The sequence below is a fragment of the Fonsecaea erecta genome, assembly GCF_001651985.1.
Source record: "Fonsecaea erecta strain CBS 125763 chromosome Unknown Scaff18, whole genome shotgun sequence".
Taxonomy (NCBI): domain Eukaryota; kingdom Fungi; phylum Ascomycota; class Eurotiomycetes; order Chaetothyriales; family Herpotrichiellaceae; genus Fonsecaea; species Fonsecaea erecta.
Genome location: NW_017387261.1, coordinates 127,802 through 144,072, shown reverse-complemented (window position 1 = coordinate 144,072; position 16,271 = coordinate 127,802). Strand labels below are relative to the sequence as shown.

The following is a 16,271-nucleotide window of genomic DNA, read 5'->3' as shown; positions in this document are numbered from 1 at the left end:
CCATCTGTTGCTGCCAAGTGAATTTCAAGCCTCGAGGCATATTCTGGGATACTTCAGCGCGTAGAGAGCCGGTTCCACGTAGATACAAGGTTCTCGGAGAGCAAGAGAGTTGTTGATGTTGCGAAACTTCGAGAGAGCAGCCATACTGTGTGGCAGCGGTCGGACTGATATCACGTGGGTTCACGTGAGTTTTCGTTGTGCACCCGATTTTTTCCCGCCGACATGACTTGTCCGTCCTCTTTTGCGCTTCCCCTCGGCAAAGACCGGAAAGCCAGACGGTCTCAGTGTAGGCCCGCCCAGTCAGCCCTCGGATTTCCCATCAACCCTTTCACTTTCACTGTCGCGGACCTGTTTTTGCCTTGTCACGTGCCATTTACACGTGATCTCCGAGATGCAGGAGATTGGCCCATGGCTCCAGGTGGCTCCATTGACGAGCTGAATGTCACCGCAATATTGCGAGACAAAATCGGGAGATGCGGCATCGGCGGTGTCTGGTGCCTATTGAGTTATCCTCGGTCGTGATGGATGGCGTGGGACGATGGCTTCTACGCATCGCATGCAAGGGACGTTGTCTGCTCGACGCAAGAATCCGAGCATCTTCATCCACATCCCCGTCTGGGATGGGCGTTGGCGGCTGTATTGTTCTTGTGCCGAGAGGTCTCCTCAATCTTTATGCTTGTAGCCTTTGGGAGCTCATTCGCTTGAAGAAGCTTTGTGCCGTTAACGAGGAGAGCCAAGGGAAAGAGGCGAGGCAATTGGAGTCGCTGAACATCGGGCCCACGGCGTACGGCACGAGGTGATATCTCAGCATGGTATGTTTCTCAAGCCTCTGTTACAACGCCGATATCTAACCTGGCTCTCCCCAGTGTGCCCGTTGTCAGTGCTCTGCGACTGGACACGCTCTTCCAGTTTGCCACTTCCGCGTCGATGAGCTCAGTGACCTGAGGCACCACGTCCGGGTGGCCGAACTTCTCGCGCGCATACTGGCGGAACGCGGCCTCGATGTCACTGCCGCTGTCACCGGTCCATGGTCCTTTCTCGTTGGTCACCCCCGTGGCGCTCCAACAGTAGCTTCTGAAGGCCTGCTGCCCACGTATTCCGTCCGCTCCCATGCTTCATGGCTTTCTCAACCGTGTCGTGTCGGCTCAACGACTGGTTCATCATGCGCAGCCTCGGCGCCGTGTCCTCCTCCTCGACCACGTTCTGTTCAACCATGCCATCCCCTTTCTGGCGCAGTTGAGGGTGTGGGATGTGTTCATGTTGCTGGGCGACGATATCACGCCGACAGACTGATCCGCGATCCCTGCCCCGACGCCCAGCACGCCGTCATCAAACGACAACGCCGACGTGGCTTTGTTCGGGACGACTTTGGACGTCTTCCACGCAGCGTCTGTAGCACTGATCTTGATTTTTCAGGATGGGTGGGAGGGAGAGCATGCATGCATCCATCCGTTCATCCGCAGTTTGTCTGTCTGTCTTTCTCTTACTGCTCGCTCGCTCGGTAGGAGGTATCGCGTCCGTCCGTCCGCAGTCTGTCGGCTGTGCTCGGATCAGATCTGATCGATCGTCGGCGGCACAGCGTGGGCAGCAGCAGTCGCTCTCGTCCTGCCTGCTTGCGTCATGGGTGGCAGACATGTATAGTGACGTGTAACGGCGAGCGCGGAGGCAGCCCGACCTCTGTTGTATTCTGTTCTGATGCACGGTCAGCCCGAAGAGACGAGAAGAGAAGAGGAATGAGTAAATTGAATGAATAACTTAGGTGTTCAGGTGGGTATCACGGCGTAACCTGGAACAGAACGAATGACTATCAGTCAGGGTGCAGTTTGTGGTATGAAATCCTAAGACTAAGGAATTTAACTTGTGGTGGCGGCAACCGCATAATAGATAAAAAATCCGCCTAGCCTCGTGCGGAGTAGCCCACTCAAATATATTTTGAAACCCCGAAATTCCTCCAACATTTCTCAATTCAAAAGCAAGTGCAACAGTTCGAGACCCCGAGGCTACACTTTGAAGTTGAGATTTGGGACAAGAGTTCATGTTCTATCGGGTTGGTGGGAGGGGCCTCCCCCTCCTCATATCGATGGTATGGCTTGCTGTTGCCAATGGAGAATACTGGTGTTCACTTGCTGTGCCCGCCCCCATCATGGGGGTGGGCGCAGCAAGTGAACACCTAGTAAATAAATATATATATATATATATATCTCCGGTAGCGGGGGGTCTCGCATATATATCTCCGGTAGCAGGGGGTCTCGCCATATCATCGAGAGGAGGGGTAGAGGTGGCATCGGACCGCGGTGGGATCTGAATTTTTTTGCTCATGATTCACATAGAGGAGCATGGTTCGATTCCCAGCAGAATAGTTTACTACTTTTTTTTTTGAATCAGTGACTTGCAGGAATGGGTTGCCCGCAGGAGACTCAAGCGCCCGCTCACTCATACAGTTTCCAAACTGCTGGCATCAGACCATCCACCTCGCCCTCCGATCCTCCTGTCACCAAAATTTCGCTAGACATGAGATTTACATACAGAGCAGCCTCTGTCGGCTGGCCAACAAGTGCTGGGCCCCTGGCCACCTAAACCCTGATGAGCGAAAGACACAGCGCACGATCCGGGCGCACTCCAGCCAGCTTGTGCGCGAAACAAAACTTCCATAGCGCTTCGGCCGCATCCCAGTCTTCCACGATGCCGTCTCGTCCCATGGAATTCTTGATCTCGACGTCTTCGCGAGGCACGTCAATCACATGCAGCAGCAGCCAAGAAATGCGAGCTATGGGAGGGGTACACGTTCTGAACACCTCACTCCAACGTGCTGAGCGCTGTGCACTATCTTCAGAAAATCCTTGCCCTCGTGGGAGTTGGTGCCAGTGAAATGGTGGCTCTGAGCCCCGTGAACACCAAGGACACAATGTATACTTTGCGTTGTTCGCATAGTGCCCTTTCGCTGCCTGGCTCCATATCGTCTTTGTGGCATGTCTGCGACACGTGGTCAACGCCATCACACTGTCCTCTGTGTTGAGGTTGAAGTTGGTCTCAGGAGGTGAACACGCTCCTCCGGATGGTCACTCTCCGGTCGTCAAGTTTTCTGTCAATGTGGGGATCCTGGCCGATTCCAATCAAAGGTCGACAACTCGGGCGAGAACGTCGGACTGGATGCTGTGGATACCAGTACTGTGATGACTTGAACAGACACCTCTCTGCACTCGATCCAGGGACAGGTGCAAAAGACACAAAAGTCACTATTCTGGTTCGAGTCAAATCTTCAGATTGAGAAGCGGCGAGGGCGGGTTTGCCCATGAGGGACTTCCGAGGCTTGGGAGAGGCCCTACGTGGTAATGGAGAGCCGCAGGCGCAGCGCTTCCTCGAGCCCCCAATTACCCACAGAAGTTCTGAGCCCACCTGCTCCCCTCGGACACGGAATGCGCCTAATTGGTTGCTCTAGTGCAAGAAGGGCTCGAACCGTATTCTTCTGCATACGCCCGAGATGCTCGTGCTGGTAAAAGCAACAGAAGTCGGCGGATGTGTACCCACGAATCACAAGGTTCTCGAATGGCCACGTCGGTAGCTTGGTCTGGTCAGCATCAACATCGTTGCTGGACAGGGTACGTGGAATGTGAAGAATGCATCAGGCACCTTTAAACAGTCTGAAGCAAAGAACTGGGCTCGGAGGTCTCGTTGATAGCTCTCCTGTGAGCTTGTTTCTCATCGGGTGGTCTTCTTGCAGATGTCATGGGTCTTGGGAAGACGCTGGAAGCTCTTTCACTTATCGCAAGCACGTCTGTCTGTGCTCCTAAGCCAACAACAGCCCCAGTGTGCACACGGCAGTGTCCATGTCCGCGAGCCTGCCCACACGAGATTTGAGGCCTCCGCGAAGGCAGATGCCCATCGGGTCCGACACAGATTCAGAAGACTCATCCTCAGAAGAGGAAGGCCCTGCCACCCAGCGAGCATCCGCCGAGAAGAAAGCAGAGGCCGCCTCCAGGAGAGCAAAAGCTCACGATGAAACCCTTGCTGCTCAGTCCAGAGAACCAGATTTTGGCATGCTCAGCCTTACACCGACCCTGCCGCCATTGTAGGTCGATGAAGTCTACTTCGTCGTCGACGGTGTCCCAGGATGAAACCTCATCGACGAGACACTTTGGTCAAGACGAACTCGGCCTAATCTTTTCACTCAAGAGTCGCATTCCTGGTTTGGCGAAATATCCCGATGTACTTGTACGGGTCTCTTGCAGCAAGAGACATTTCTTCAAGACCTTGATAAGAGCTCGTGGGGATGATGGCTCTCATATCCTAACGGCTATTCAATAAGAGATGCCAGACATACAGTACCCCATACACATCCCTTCGGGAGGGGGGAGCTAAGCAAGAGACGACCTGCGTGCCAGGTATGGGAATTAGACGACCATTGATAAAACATGACTGCTATTCCCCACCTTACCAGGAGTTGCTCCCATAGTTGCCGTGCTGTCGTTACATCCTCATCATCCTCGCCTTTGCGCGGCTTCCGCGTCACCGATAACTGCAGGCCAGTTCTGTTGAAGCCAGAGTCCAGCAACACCCCGACGATATTGCCGTCGTGAAGCCGAACAAGTCGCTGGCGACGCTTTTCAGAGGATTTGAGACAAGTAGAATTCACGCCAGACCGGAGCTTTTTGTACTCTTTGTTGAGTACGGTGTGTGGCTTCACAGATGCTCTTGCCGCCAGTGAGGCTTGGACTGAAGCCCATAAGTGAACAAACAAGTCAGATTTGCGGTAGATGAACTGTTGACCAGTTTGGTGAAAACAGATCCACTCGATAACAGCCGAGCAGAGCCTGCGATAGTTCCAGAAGAAACCTGGCGTTCTGGAAAAGAGTTCGATCTCTTCAATCACGATTACCACCAAGGGATGCTCCTTCTGACAAGAGATGTATGCCAAAGATGCCATTCCCTAGACCTCGTTTCGGTCATCGAGCGGCAGAAACACAACTTCCCGAAACAAGATATACTCTGGTCACCATTCCTTGGCCCTGAACACGACGACAATGCTGCTATCATGCAGCGAGTTCTGTTCGACTTGGATGTTCCATTCCCAGGAACGGACTTCCGCTGGCTGGACCTGATTGTGGCGAGGGCCAGCAGCTCGTCGCGGACGCCCCGTGCTCGGAGCTGTATGCCTTGGCTGAGCCAAGAAGTCAGCTGACGACCATCAATAAGTTTGTGGAATGGCATGGTCTATTTGCATTGATCCTATTGAGCGACGCGAAAACAGTATTACAGGCAACCTTGTCAAAGAAGCCGCGGATTTGATTGGTGTGGAAGAATATCAAAATCCGATCGGCTAACTTTTTCTAACGTCACGTGCAACTTAACCTTGCCCAATGCCCAGTGCCAGTATATAGTACCCAGTGCCCAATGCCCAATATCCAATGCCCAGTGCTACTATCTAGTGCCAAATGCTCAAAGCTCAATGCCCCATGCCCAGTATCCAAAGCCCAAAGCCCGATGCCAAATGTCCAAAGCCGAATGCCCATTGCCAGTATATAGTACCCAATACTCAATGCCCAAAGCCCAATACTCAATGCTCAATGCCCAATGCCCAAGGCCCAATACCCAATGCCCCGTGCCATTATATAATGCCCAATGCCCAATACTACTATCCAGTGCCAAATGCCCAATTTTCAATGCCCAATGCCCAAGGCCAGTACCAATGCCCAGTGCCCGTCTTTTTTCACCTTCAGTCTTTTCGCCATGCTGAGCAGGTCGCCTTAGGGAGTCACGCGGTGAAAACGCTGCCCTACAGCGTATTTTAAGCTACTATTGTGACGTTGAAAGCTACCACGATTGCACTTACAACCGCTTTGGAAACATTCATCTTCTCACAATCTTGTACGCGGCCACAGGTGCGAATCACTGCCGCAAGTTGATGGCACATGATTTACGTCTTGACATCTGGCTCGGTTCTGCCAATGAATTTCTGCAGCTGCAAGAGCTCAATGGCGAGTCCGACCGATCCCGATCCCTGGAGATGTAGTATGTCTGCGTATCTTCGCCAAGCTTGCTCTTGTCCTCCTCGAGTCTCTCAACATAGAGGCGTCTCCGTGGTTGACAGCAACGGCTGCGGCGGTGGCACCAGTGCCGGTGCACGCAGAGTCAACTGGTCCTGCCTCGAGCGCCTCTCTCCACTCCACGTCGAAGTACAGGCCTGGGTCGTGCCAGGCGACGATGGCGGCAGCAGTATCCTTAGTGCGGGCCATACCGGTGCGATCGGCCTCCGGGACAACCAGCTGGTGGACCATGTGGTGGTCGTCAGAGTTGTAGTTACGCCCGCTGGACGTCTTCCCCCCGGTGTCCATGATCGACGGCACGTGCAGGCCGAAGGTAAGCCTCTCGACAGCCAGGATCTGCAGGGTCGTGCCGCGGTGGTGGGAGGCTGATCGCGATTCGGCTGCAGTGCAATCATCATGGAGTGGGTATTCTTAAGGTCTTCGATCATATACTGAATCTACAGTACATAGTGCGTGGTGCGGGCGGTGGTACAAGATATTCAGGAGCAGCGATGCCGGCGTGCCTCAGACTTTGGTACACTCGTCGGGCCTGTTCTTCCTCTTGTCTAACTATGTTAGGATTTCCCAATCGACCCTTGGAGGGTTTCCGATCACCTCCAGCACGCTCTCGTCGACGGACTCTCGCGACAGATCGAGGTCTCCGATGGAGACTTCCTAGAGCCTGCTCTCCGGAGTTGGGAAGTGGGAGTAGACGGTGGCTGGGTACAAGTCGTTGTGGGAAACGGATGGGCTGCCGCGGTGGGGGTGCCCAGTGCTCTCGAGGAGCTGGTCTAGGGCGAGCTATTTTTCGGTTTAGGTACTTCTCCCACTCTTCCACCCCTAAACATTTTTCGTTTAGGCGCACTCCCCACCCTTCCACCCCTAAGTATTGTTCACTCCCTACTCTTCCACCTCTAAACATTTTTCACCCTTCTCTCTTCCACCCCTAATATTTTTCGGTTGAGGTGCACTTCCCACTCTTCCACACCCCTAAACACTATTCGTTTAGGTGTACTTCCAACTCTTCCACCCCTAAATATTTGTTCACCTTTCACTCTTCCATCTCTAAACCTTTTTCGATTTGGGTACACCTCCTACTCTTCCAACCCTAAACATTTTTACATGTGGGTATACGTTTACCTATTCCACCGCTAAACCTTTTTGGCTGGCGTTAACCTTTCCAACATCTCGAGGACTTCGAACTTGCTGCTTAATGATGTCGGTGGAGGTGCGGGTACTGCCACAGGCCACCGAACGGGAAGCGAGCTCCGTATCCTTCTTCCTCCCTCCCTCCCTCCCTTCCTTCCTTTGGGATTCCACTTGTTTGGCTCTGGCTCTGGCTCTGGCTCGAGCTTCCCTAGCGATACCTGACGACGACGACGACGACGTAGAGGACCGTTCAGAACCCGGCGCATCGGTCAGCAATTCAGCGCCTTCCTCCGCTCGATAGAGTTCGTAATGGACACCGTACGGACTCCTCCCACAAGGTTCCACGATGGGTTGATAGAGAGGAAGGAAGGAAAGACGAAACTCCAGTCTGTCCATGCCGTGCTGTGCCATGTTATATCGGCGGCGAACAAGCAAGCAGAACGGCGACACGCTGGGATCATAGCGATATGTACATACACAACCATGATCTCGAGCTACGTACCGTTGAGCGGGACCGATGGCTCTATAGCCTGCTGCGGGAAAACGACATGGGATCAAGGGCAGCGAAGCACCATACAGGCAGGGCATGTTCTTCTCCATTTTCAGTCCCCATTTGCGATAACAGATATTGTATCGTACATAGTCATGACTCTCTGGGGTCCTTCGAGTCTCATATGACCCTGTACCTCACGCAGCCTGAGCCAGGCGGAAGAACCTCCCTCTCCAGTGCCTGTCTGGCATACTCCAAGTTCGACGAGCTTGGGATATTTAACCCGCTGCCTACCCTAGATAGCGCCGAAATTTTGACCAAAGGTAAGTTCGCCTATTAGGTCCATAGTGAAGAGCTCGAACTAGAAACAAATGTCAAAGCGTTACTGAGTTCTCGTAAATTCGTCCATTTTCTGTAGAAAAATTTGTATCACGGCGTCGACGTAGGGCTCGAAAAGATACAAAGACTGCATGCTGAAGACGTGGGATACTATATGTCACCCAGGCTTCCCGGCCGACAACACCCCATGGGGCGAGTGGCCCCCATCAGGCGAATGGCCCCCATGGGGCCAACGGCCCCCACGAGACACACACAGAAAGAGATAAATAGGACCTCTATTCTCGCACTGCTGGAGAAGCCCTCAACAGTGCGAGAAGTCGATGTCTCAAGGACAGCTATACAATCAAGATACGTGTTCAACCCTCTGACTCTTCGTCTAACGATCCCACCCCAAAGCTCTCTGACACGCGATATGGAAGACGGTCGCGTTGGTTATTTGGTGGTGGTGCGAGGTTTGGAATGTTGGAAGCGGGCGGGTGACTTTTTATCTGGGAGGGAGAGAGCAAGGGGAAATGGACGAAAGCCACGAAATGCCCTAGAAAAGGTTTGGGAGCGTCGCACCTAGTTCAGGGTCCCTCTGTAGGCGTCAAGTTCTGGGCGCCGGGCTCCGATACCAGACCCAGTTCCCGGTGCAGTGGAGAGGGCCAGACAGGGAAGAAGGGGCATAGTGGGCTCGGGGAAGAGGGTGCAGAACAGAAAGGGGGCTCGTGCACCTAAGGGTAGGGGGGACAATAGGCACCTAGGTAAGGAATGGTTAAGCTGCCCAGGGCTGCCGAACCCCCCAAAAACAAGACAGCCGCACCCGCCGCCGCTACTAGGAGCTAATAGGCGGGCGAAGAGAAAAGGAAGACGAACAATGAGAGAAAGAGGAACTCGGCGATAGGGAGAGGTCGAATTATTCTTATTATCCATTTCGACGGAGCCATTAGTAGAGCAGAACAGAGGCAACAATTACGTGTTGATGGACAAACAGCCAGATGAGCAGCGCGTGCAGTAGCAGCAACGTTAGGGCTCGTAGCCGTAGTTGATTCTCGTGAGTCGTCAGTCTGTCTTACCTGCAATGAGCGATGGGGGGATGCCGGACGAAGGAGCTGCTCTTGAAGGAAAAGATTCACACTGATTGATTAATGAGTTGCTGGAATGAGCTTGGGGAGAATGAGAGGACACACTGTATATGAGGAACACACGAAGTCAGTGGCCACTGTCGAGACCAGCCGCCGCATTATATCAACTTGTAAAGTGGACTGATATATCGACCAGGGATAGGATGGTTGCTATTCTGGCTGTGGATTTTGCTCGAGCAGGCAGTGTTTCTATCTTGAGGTCCTTGTGTTTGCAATTGGTTCGCCTACCATGGTGGAGGCTTCTCGGCAGCATGAGTGCTGTAAGAGGCGGCAAGGGAGATTTGTCGGTTGCTTAGATAGTCTGATCGACGAGGGTCCGGTGTAATAATAGATGGACAATTGGCGTATAAACCTGGTAATTTGGAGCCTCTTGTGCCCTCTTGGTTAGGCTGGTACGCACCGGTCCTGGCCAGCAAGCATTCTGTTTGCTGGCCGCCTGGCCGCGTGTTGGCCTCCGACGCCCAAATCCTGTCTTCCTATCGGCTTTCTTTAGGCGTCTTCGGATGTTCTCTGGTCATTTCCTTGCCGCCGGCCAGCCGCCAGCCACCACCTCACAGAACGAATCCCAGAGTGGTTGGTCCACGCAGATGCCCACGAAGAACATGCTGACAGCGAGGCTATATCGGGCTCCGGAGAGGTTAAGGTCGGTTTTGATGTTCATCAGAGCCGCGTTGCCTGAGTGCCACCAGTAAGTTTCCGCCAGCACGGACGAAGAGAAGCGGACAGTGGCAGGAACTCACCCAAGGCTCCACGGTCAAGCCACAGCCATGATTGCCCTACAGTTTCCAGAGGGTGTACAGCTACTCGAAACAAGCCGCGGTCTCTTCGGTTACTATCGACCCTTCGTCTGGCTTTACAACACCTGAAGACCAAAGGTCGTAAGGGTAGTCCCGCGCAAGCAAATGCCCGTCGCGACTACACGTCTAAAAGGAGCATTCACGAGTTTGCTACGCCTGAGGAAATCAAGGCCACCAGAGAAGCTTTTGAGCTGCTCAAACGCCTGATGGTCAGCGCTCCGGTGTTGGCCTACCCCGATTTCAAACGCGGCGGTTTTATTCTGTTCGTCGACGGCAGTGAAGAGATGGGTTTTGCCGTCGCTATTCACCAGAAGGATGATAAAGGTATGGGACACCCCATCCTATTCATGTCCCGAACCCTGTCGCCCCCCGAGAAAAACTACTGGCCTACCGAACTTGAAACGGCGGCCTTGATCTGGGCCCTGTAAAAGCTCCCCCAATACGTCGACCATGGTGATTTCACTGTCATCTGTGACTACCAAGCCTTGGTTTAAGCTTTCAGAGATGAAGGATCTTTGAAGGGTCGTCGTTCTAATCGCTTAAATGCCTGGCGAATCGTCCTCTCACAGTTCCGTGGGCGCATGTAGATCCTCCACAAACCCGGCAAAGAGCACCGAAATGCTGACTCGCTCTCGTGTCTACCGAGGATCGATTTACCCGCCGTCACGCTGAATATCATGCATGAATTCACGTCAGACATATTCGCTGACCTGAATGTGGACAGCCCTGACAGATGTTTCAAAACTGCGTCCTTGCTTTCTGCCTGCGTCTGCACCTGGGACTGCGCCTGGATCCGAGACCACCGTTGTCTATGCCGACATTCGCCGCAGGATGAAGGAGACGGTAGCGCATCCGGATGGCCAGGTCACGACGCGAGAGAGCTTCAGAATCGATTCAAGGCTTCCTATATACGAAAATAAGCAATTTCTTGCGTTATCGATCGTTTACGTATGAATTTCTACATACCGGGACTCAAAGAAATGGCCTCAGATTACAACAGTTTATGCCCTGTCTGCGCTGTGTCCAACTCCAGTAACAAACCACCCTTCGGTGAACTGTAGCCGATCGAGACTCCTGGAAGCCCTTTCATGATTTAGACCATGGATTTTATCGTTTCCTTACCGATCACCGCCAATGGTTTTGATGCGCTCACAGGTCCCTAACCTTGTTGACACCTTCGACTCGCGCTCTCTCCCTGAACCTCGTCGCCATTGACCGGTCCTACTTTATGTTCATTATCATATCATCATCACATACTTAACCACGAATTCCCGTGGGCGGTGGTCGCCACTGCTCTCTTGCGCGTTCTCGGGAGACTTGTTTGGTAACCCACGGGCCCATTCTCGTCGAACGCCGCTGTTGATACACCAACTTTCACGGCAACTTGTACATTATCAGGTGAATGACGTACTTTATTCTGCCCAGGATCGCAAAAACAGAACCCACGAGACCTGCGAAAATTCGAAACCATGCTGTCAAGGAACAGCATGAAATTTCGAGAAAGACCACTTGAATCTCTCTCGTCTTTGAAATTTCACCTTTCCATCTTACTATGAACCGATCCTTATTCGTCTCTACGTTCTGTTCTCGTCAATCTTGACACTCGCGTTCTCTCCCTCGATATCATGCTAGACTACCCCTCCCCTGAGATGGACGAAATGCTCTCTCAGATCACCGGAGATGAGTATCTATTCGATGACGACGATGACGGGCAGCAAGGCGAAGTTGATACTGAGGCTATTACCGCCATAGTTATTACTCCGGAGGTCGCTGAAGCTGGTGAAGTCCCCGCTGGTGACGAAAATGCGCTCACTGGAGACATCTCTGAGCAGGCCGAAGATGCCTTCGACGACGAAGGCTTTGATGACGACGTCTGTGAATTTGCTGAAGTTGGCATCGCTGAATCTGAAGAATCCAAGTTCGATAAAGCCACTGGAAAAGGCGGTGCTGGCTAGAAGGAAGCCATGCCATATGAAGCTGCTAACGCTAAGATCAAGTTTCGAGCCTTGTTTCATAGAGAATCGAGTGCCAATTGCACCGTTTGAAAGTGCGTCTGCTCCACCGTTCTGCATCTCACGGTCTATAGGCTTCCCTGAAGGAAGGTTCGCGCTAGCCTTTTCTAGAAGTCTGTACAAGAAATCCTAGTACAGAGTTGTGGCTGTGCTAGCAAATCATCCAATCATTTCACCCGCAGGTCTTTTTGATTCACGCTAGGCTTTTCTAGAAGTTCTGTACAAGAGTTCCTAGTACAAAGTTGTGGCTGTGGGTATGAGGATGCAGACCTCGTACATAATCTCATCGCTATCCCTCTTCCAGCTCCTCCTCGTCGCTCGGTGCGTAAGTACGAAGGCAAGCTCAGGGATCCGTCGAACACGAATGTTTCCGTATGACTCTCGCCTGGCACTATATGGACGAATGAACCCGAACGACATCTTGGACGCGTTCGCCTTCGCGTCCGAAGCAAGACATAAAGCTCTCTGCACCTGGGTTGGAGTTGACTTTGTGAGAGCCACTAAGGAACAGCTCAAGCATGCTCTTATCCAGTTTATCGACGCACGCCAGATTGATGAGGAAGAGACTGAAAAGAAGAAAGAGAAATGGGCACCGAGTATCGAAGATAAAGCCGTCCGAATCAGTCATCGCGCTCGTGATCTTACCAAGAGATCAACAAGCTTATACAGATCAAGGACGAAAAGGCCATGGTCACCCACTTCAATGAGGTGTTTCTGAAGGGTTCTATCGCCGACATTTACAATGCAGCCTTTTTCTCCTGGCCGGAGGGCTGTCGTGTCACTACTCAACCAATCGGAGGTTTCTTTAGCCCCGTCATCGAACCCCATTGCCGCATTGTACTCTACTCGTGTCCAACGAAGACACGCAAAGGCCTCCTCCCTCGTGCGGACATCGATAACCCGGGATCGACAAAGATGCCCGAGAATGGAACGAAATTCTCAACGATACAAATCCTCGCGCCGTTAAAGTCAAAGCGTACCTCAATCTCGAAGCGGTCCAGAAGTACCACTATATCGCCACCACGTACGACGAATTCAAGACTAGCTACCCAAATATCGCTAAGCAGTGCAGAGAGAACATAAAGAGCGAAGTTCAGCGTATCGTTGGTGCTGATAATGTCGCCGTCTTCTTTACCGTCAAGTTCGATTCTGCTAAAGCCTCACAAGACAAGATCTACCTGGGATGCCCAGATGGGCGGCAGACTTCGGTAGAACTATCCAAGCCGGCTTCATTACAGCTATTCTCGAAGGTAGTATTCTGACTCGACCACGCGTACAAATAGTCGGAGATCTCGTCATCGCAGTAAAGAGACATGGCAATCCCAAACGACTCTAGATTATGTACTCCCCTGGCCATTGGCAAGATCTCGAACCCTTGGCGGCTGAACATTTGGAGGAAGAAAGCTTCAGACCTGAAGTGGCTAGGAGCTTTGGTCCACCAGGAAAAACAGAATACAGCGAACTTTTGGAAATGCCGTGTTGCCCCGCTGGTTCCGAATGGCTCAGCCGACCGTATTCCGGTCTTCTTTACTAAGCTATGGGATAAGGAAACAGAGACCTTTGATGACTACCTTATCCGCGTCGCCAATACTAACGATGCCGCTGAATACGACTTCAGACGAGTGATTCGTTCTGTCAAGCCACACTTAGTCAAGTTCCAGATTATCGACTCGACCCGGCAAGACAAGCGCAACCCGGTTTCCTTGGAAAGACTCAATTTCGCGGCCAAGAATAAGGTATACACTGCTTGGAACGAGCTGTGGAAACGCGTAATATCTTTCAATAACTTATACGAAATTAAGAGCCAGGACACGTTCGCCGGCATCCGCGACCAGGTCCGCAACCCTGAACAATACATGCGGCTTAACACCCAGCAAGCCCAGGGTATGACTGCGGCCCGTGACGCGAAAGGAGCCATTCTTCTAGTCGAAGGTGCCCCGGGCGCGGGTAAGAGTCATTTCAACTACCAATTTATCAAGTCATCCAATTCTAGACCCATTCTTTCGACAGCCAGTAGCAACGACGCTATCGATGTACTTGTGAGAAGTGCGTGGTCTATATATGAATTGATAGTTAGCTAAGGCACCGCAACGAAAGCTAAGCGTTTTATCCGTCTCTACTCCAATACCGCTGAAAAAAGCATCCGCTCTCGCCACATTCGGGTAACTCTCGAGAAAGACGCGAATGCTCGCCCTGATATCGAATCGGCTGAAGACATCATAGAGATGAGCAATATTGAATCGATCATTCGGAAACTGTTCGATATCGAACGCGCGCACACGTTCTTTAGTATTTTCGACCGACGTGTCAAAGATCTCACTTTCGCTCTTGGAGAAGCTCTTTTACAGGAGACAGGTATCATCCACGACCCGGCCTACACTCCGGCAGATGCTGGAATGTAATACGCTGCGTTCCGCAGACAGTTCAATAGCTGCTATGGTACCAAAGATATGTCGCTCGACCAACGTAAGAGATACGCACTCATGGAACGAGAAATCCTGGTTGACATTTTGTCCAAGGCAAATATCATCGCATGCATAGTGTATATGGCTCGCTCGAAGCTCGTTGAAAGTGCTCTCGCGATAAGTCTCACTAGTATTATCATGGACGAAGCGAACCACGAAAATCTCATAAATTACCTCCCCATCTTCCGGCTCCCGGCACCAAATATACGATTCGCAATCTTCAGCGGTGACCAGCACCAAGTGGCACCCCCTCAGCTGTTCACCTCTAAAGAGGTTACTTTCATTAACGAGCTATCCATAACCTTACCTACACGGCTGTCCGCCTAACCGAGCAAAGTCGCATGGTTTCCGAGATCTCCGGCGTTATCAATCGTTTCGTATACCAAGGACAGATCACGAACGTTATGGAACGCGCGGGTCCTAAAGTCCGGCAGTATGCTCGAGCTTTCCGAAACTTCGCCGAGAAGGAATGGAAGAAAAGACAGAACGTTATCTGGCTGGATCCTAACGGTCCCGCCGCAAAAACGACCAAGTTTAGATCATCCAAACTCAACCATTTCTTCACGGTCACCGCTCTCAATCTCGGCCCAAAGCTCCTCAGACTTAAAAGAGACGTCACTGTCGCCTTAAACTCTCTCTCCCTGGGCTGGCCAACACCATATTTACCTATCTGCACTCGCTTCCATACAGATGGACTCTTTCGCGCAGGCTTATAACCTGACAAACATTGCTGTTGGCACGGTCGACGCCCTCATCGGTAAATTGACATTCCCCCAGACGAGAGCGCAGGTTGAACGTAGGTTTGTCTAGGGCACGAGATGGTTTGATCGTGATTATAAACGGTCAAGAGATTGACTGGGTGAACGACCGTGCATCTTTCCAACTCAAGAAACTGGCCGATATCCTCAAACAATACAGCATTGAGGTGGGTGGTCTTAAAATTCCTCCGTGCCAATGGCACACATCAGCCGAAATCGAAGATAGTATTTGGGGCTGATACAGAATTATTGGATGATGACAACGACGAATCAACTGTAACCGACGCAGACGACGACAAGGCCGGTGAAGCTGACAAACCATTGACCGACCCTACCACGGTGGTCCCGCCAACGAATGACCCACCAGCTACCGTGCAACCCGATGTGAGCACAGGATGGGGAGCCAAAATGGCAGCTGTGACAACTCAAATTGGAGTGTGGAACAATAAAAGTTGGACCAATGGTAACGAAAATACCAATGCCCAGTGGTGAACATCGAGTGGCACAATCGTGAGCAGACCCAAGCAAATGCAATCACATGGGAATGTCAGGTAGCAGACAACACAATATGGTTGAAAAGCGTTAAATAAGTAGCTGAGGGCAGCTACAATTGAAACCTTTTCTTTCCTAGTGGTGAGCTAGTGCAAGACTTATTGGGTTGTCGTCTTGCCACATACACTATCTCGGCAGAGCAGCTTGACGCTCTTTATCCTCGCCTTCTCTGTCTATCGAGTCTTTGTCGAGTAGTTCCACACCGGTACGTGGAGTGCCTTCCTACCACGAGTGGTTCTCTACACATAGTCTGGCGGTGATCGGCAACCCTCCACGTACCATTCTGTCCGAAAACGTTACGAATGAGCTGGGTATTTACTAGCCTGCCGACTCCCCGACTTGCAGATGGTTTCGAAGCACTAGAGTTTCTCAACCTCTGTGGCTCTCTGTCATGAATGACAAGCATATAAGCTAAGAGGTCCAAGATCTGTGTCAGGAAGAGGTCCACAGCCCCTTGGGAATCGCCCAAAAAGACTAAGAATCCTGTCATTTCATGACAGATCTTGGACCTCTTAGCTTATATGCTTGTCATTCATGACAATTATCCCCTCCTCCTAGGCGG

At 51.9% G+C, this 16,271-nt stretch overlaps 6 protein-coding genes across 6 annotated transcripts; 5 read left to right on the top strand and 1 right to left on the bottom strand.

Moving 5' to 3' along the window:
• Positions 1-821: 821 nt before the first annotated feature.
• Positions 822-1,215, bottom strand: AYL99_11926 (hypothetical protein; the record flags this gene model as incomplete). Its single annotated transcript, XM_018843430.1, has 2 exons — positions 822-1,014; positions 1,067-1,215. 2 exons carry the CDS (start codon positions 1,213-1,215, stop codon positions 822-824), a joined length of 342 nt encoding a protein of 113 aa, XP_018687271.1.
• Positions 1,216-3,827: 2,612 nt separating this feature from the next.
• Positions 3,828-6,818, top strand: AYL99_11925 (hypothetical protein; the record flags this gene model as incomplete). Its single annotated transcript, XM_018843429.1, has 5 exons — positions 3,828-4,069; positions 5,749-6,009; positions 6,089-6,357; positions 6,488-6,558; positions 6,603-6,818. 5 exons carry the CDS (start codon positions 3,828-3,830, stop codon positions 6,816-6,818), a joined length of 1,059 nt encoding a protein of 352 aa, XP_018687270.1.
• Positions 6,819-9,892: 3,074 nt separating this feature from the next.
• Positions 9,893-10,350, top strand: AYL99_11924 (hypothetical protein; the record flags this gene model as incomplete). The annotated part of the gene is made up of 2 exons (XM_018843428.1): positions 9,893-9,953; positions 10,001-10,350. 2 exons carry the CDS (start codon positions 9,893-9,895, stop codon positions 10,348-10,350), a joined length of 411 nt encoding a protein of 136 aa, XP_018687269.1.
• A 1,197-nt stretch (positions 10,351-11,547) lies between these two features.
• On the top strand, positions 11,548-11,877 carry AYL99_11923 (hypothetical protein; the record flags this gene model as incomplete). Its single annotated transcript, XM_018843427.1, has 1 exon — positions 11,548-11,877. The coding sequence occupies one exon, from the start codon at positions 11,548-11,550 to the stop codon at positions 11,875-11,877; it is 330 nt and encodes a 109-aa protein (XP_018687268.1).
• A 1,370-nt stretch (positions 11,878-13,247) lies between these two features.
• Positions 13,248-14,336, top strand: AYL99_11922 (hypothetical protein; the record flags this gene model as incomplete). The annotated part of the gene is made up of 2 exons (XM_018843426.1): positions 13,248-13,980; positions 14,017-14,336. 2 exons carry the CDS (start codon positions 13,248-13,250, stop codon positions 14,334-14,336), a joined length of 1,053 nt encoding a protein of 350 aa, XP_018687267.1.
• A 404-nt stretch (positions 14,337-14,740) lies between these two features.
• AYL99_11921 (hypothetical protein) lies at positions 14,741-15,649 on the top strand (the record flags this gene model as incomplete). The annotated part of the gene is made up of 3 exons (XM_018843425.1): positions 14,741-15,019; positions 15,090-15,195; positions 15,402-15,649. The coding sequence occupies 3 exons, from the start codon at positions 14,741-14,743 to the stop codon at positions 15,647-15,649; spliced, it is 633 nt and encodes a 210-aa protein (XP_018687266.1).
• Between the last annotated feature and the right edge of the window lie 622 nt (positions 15,650-16,271).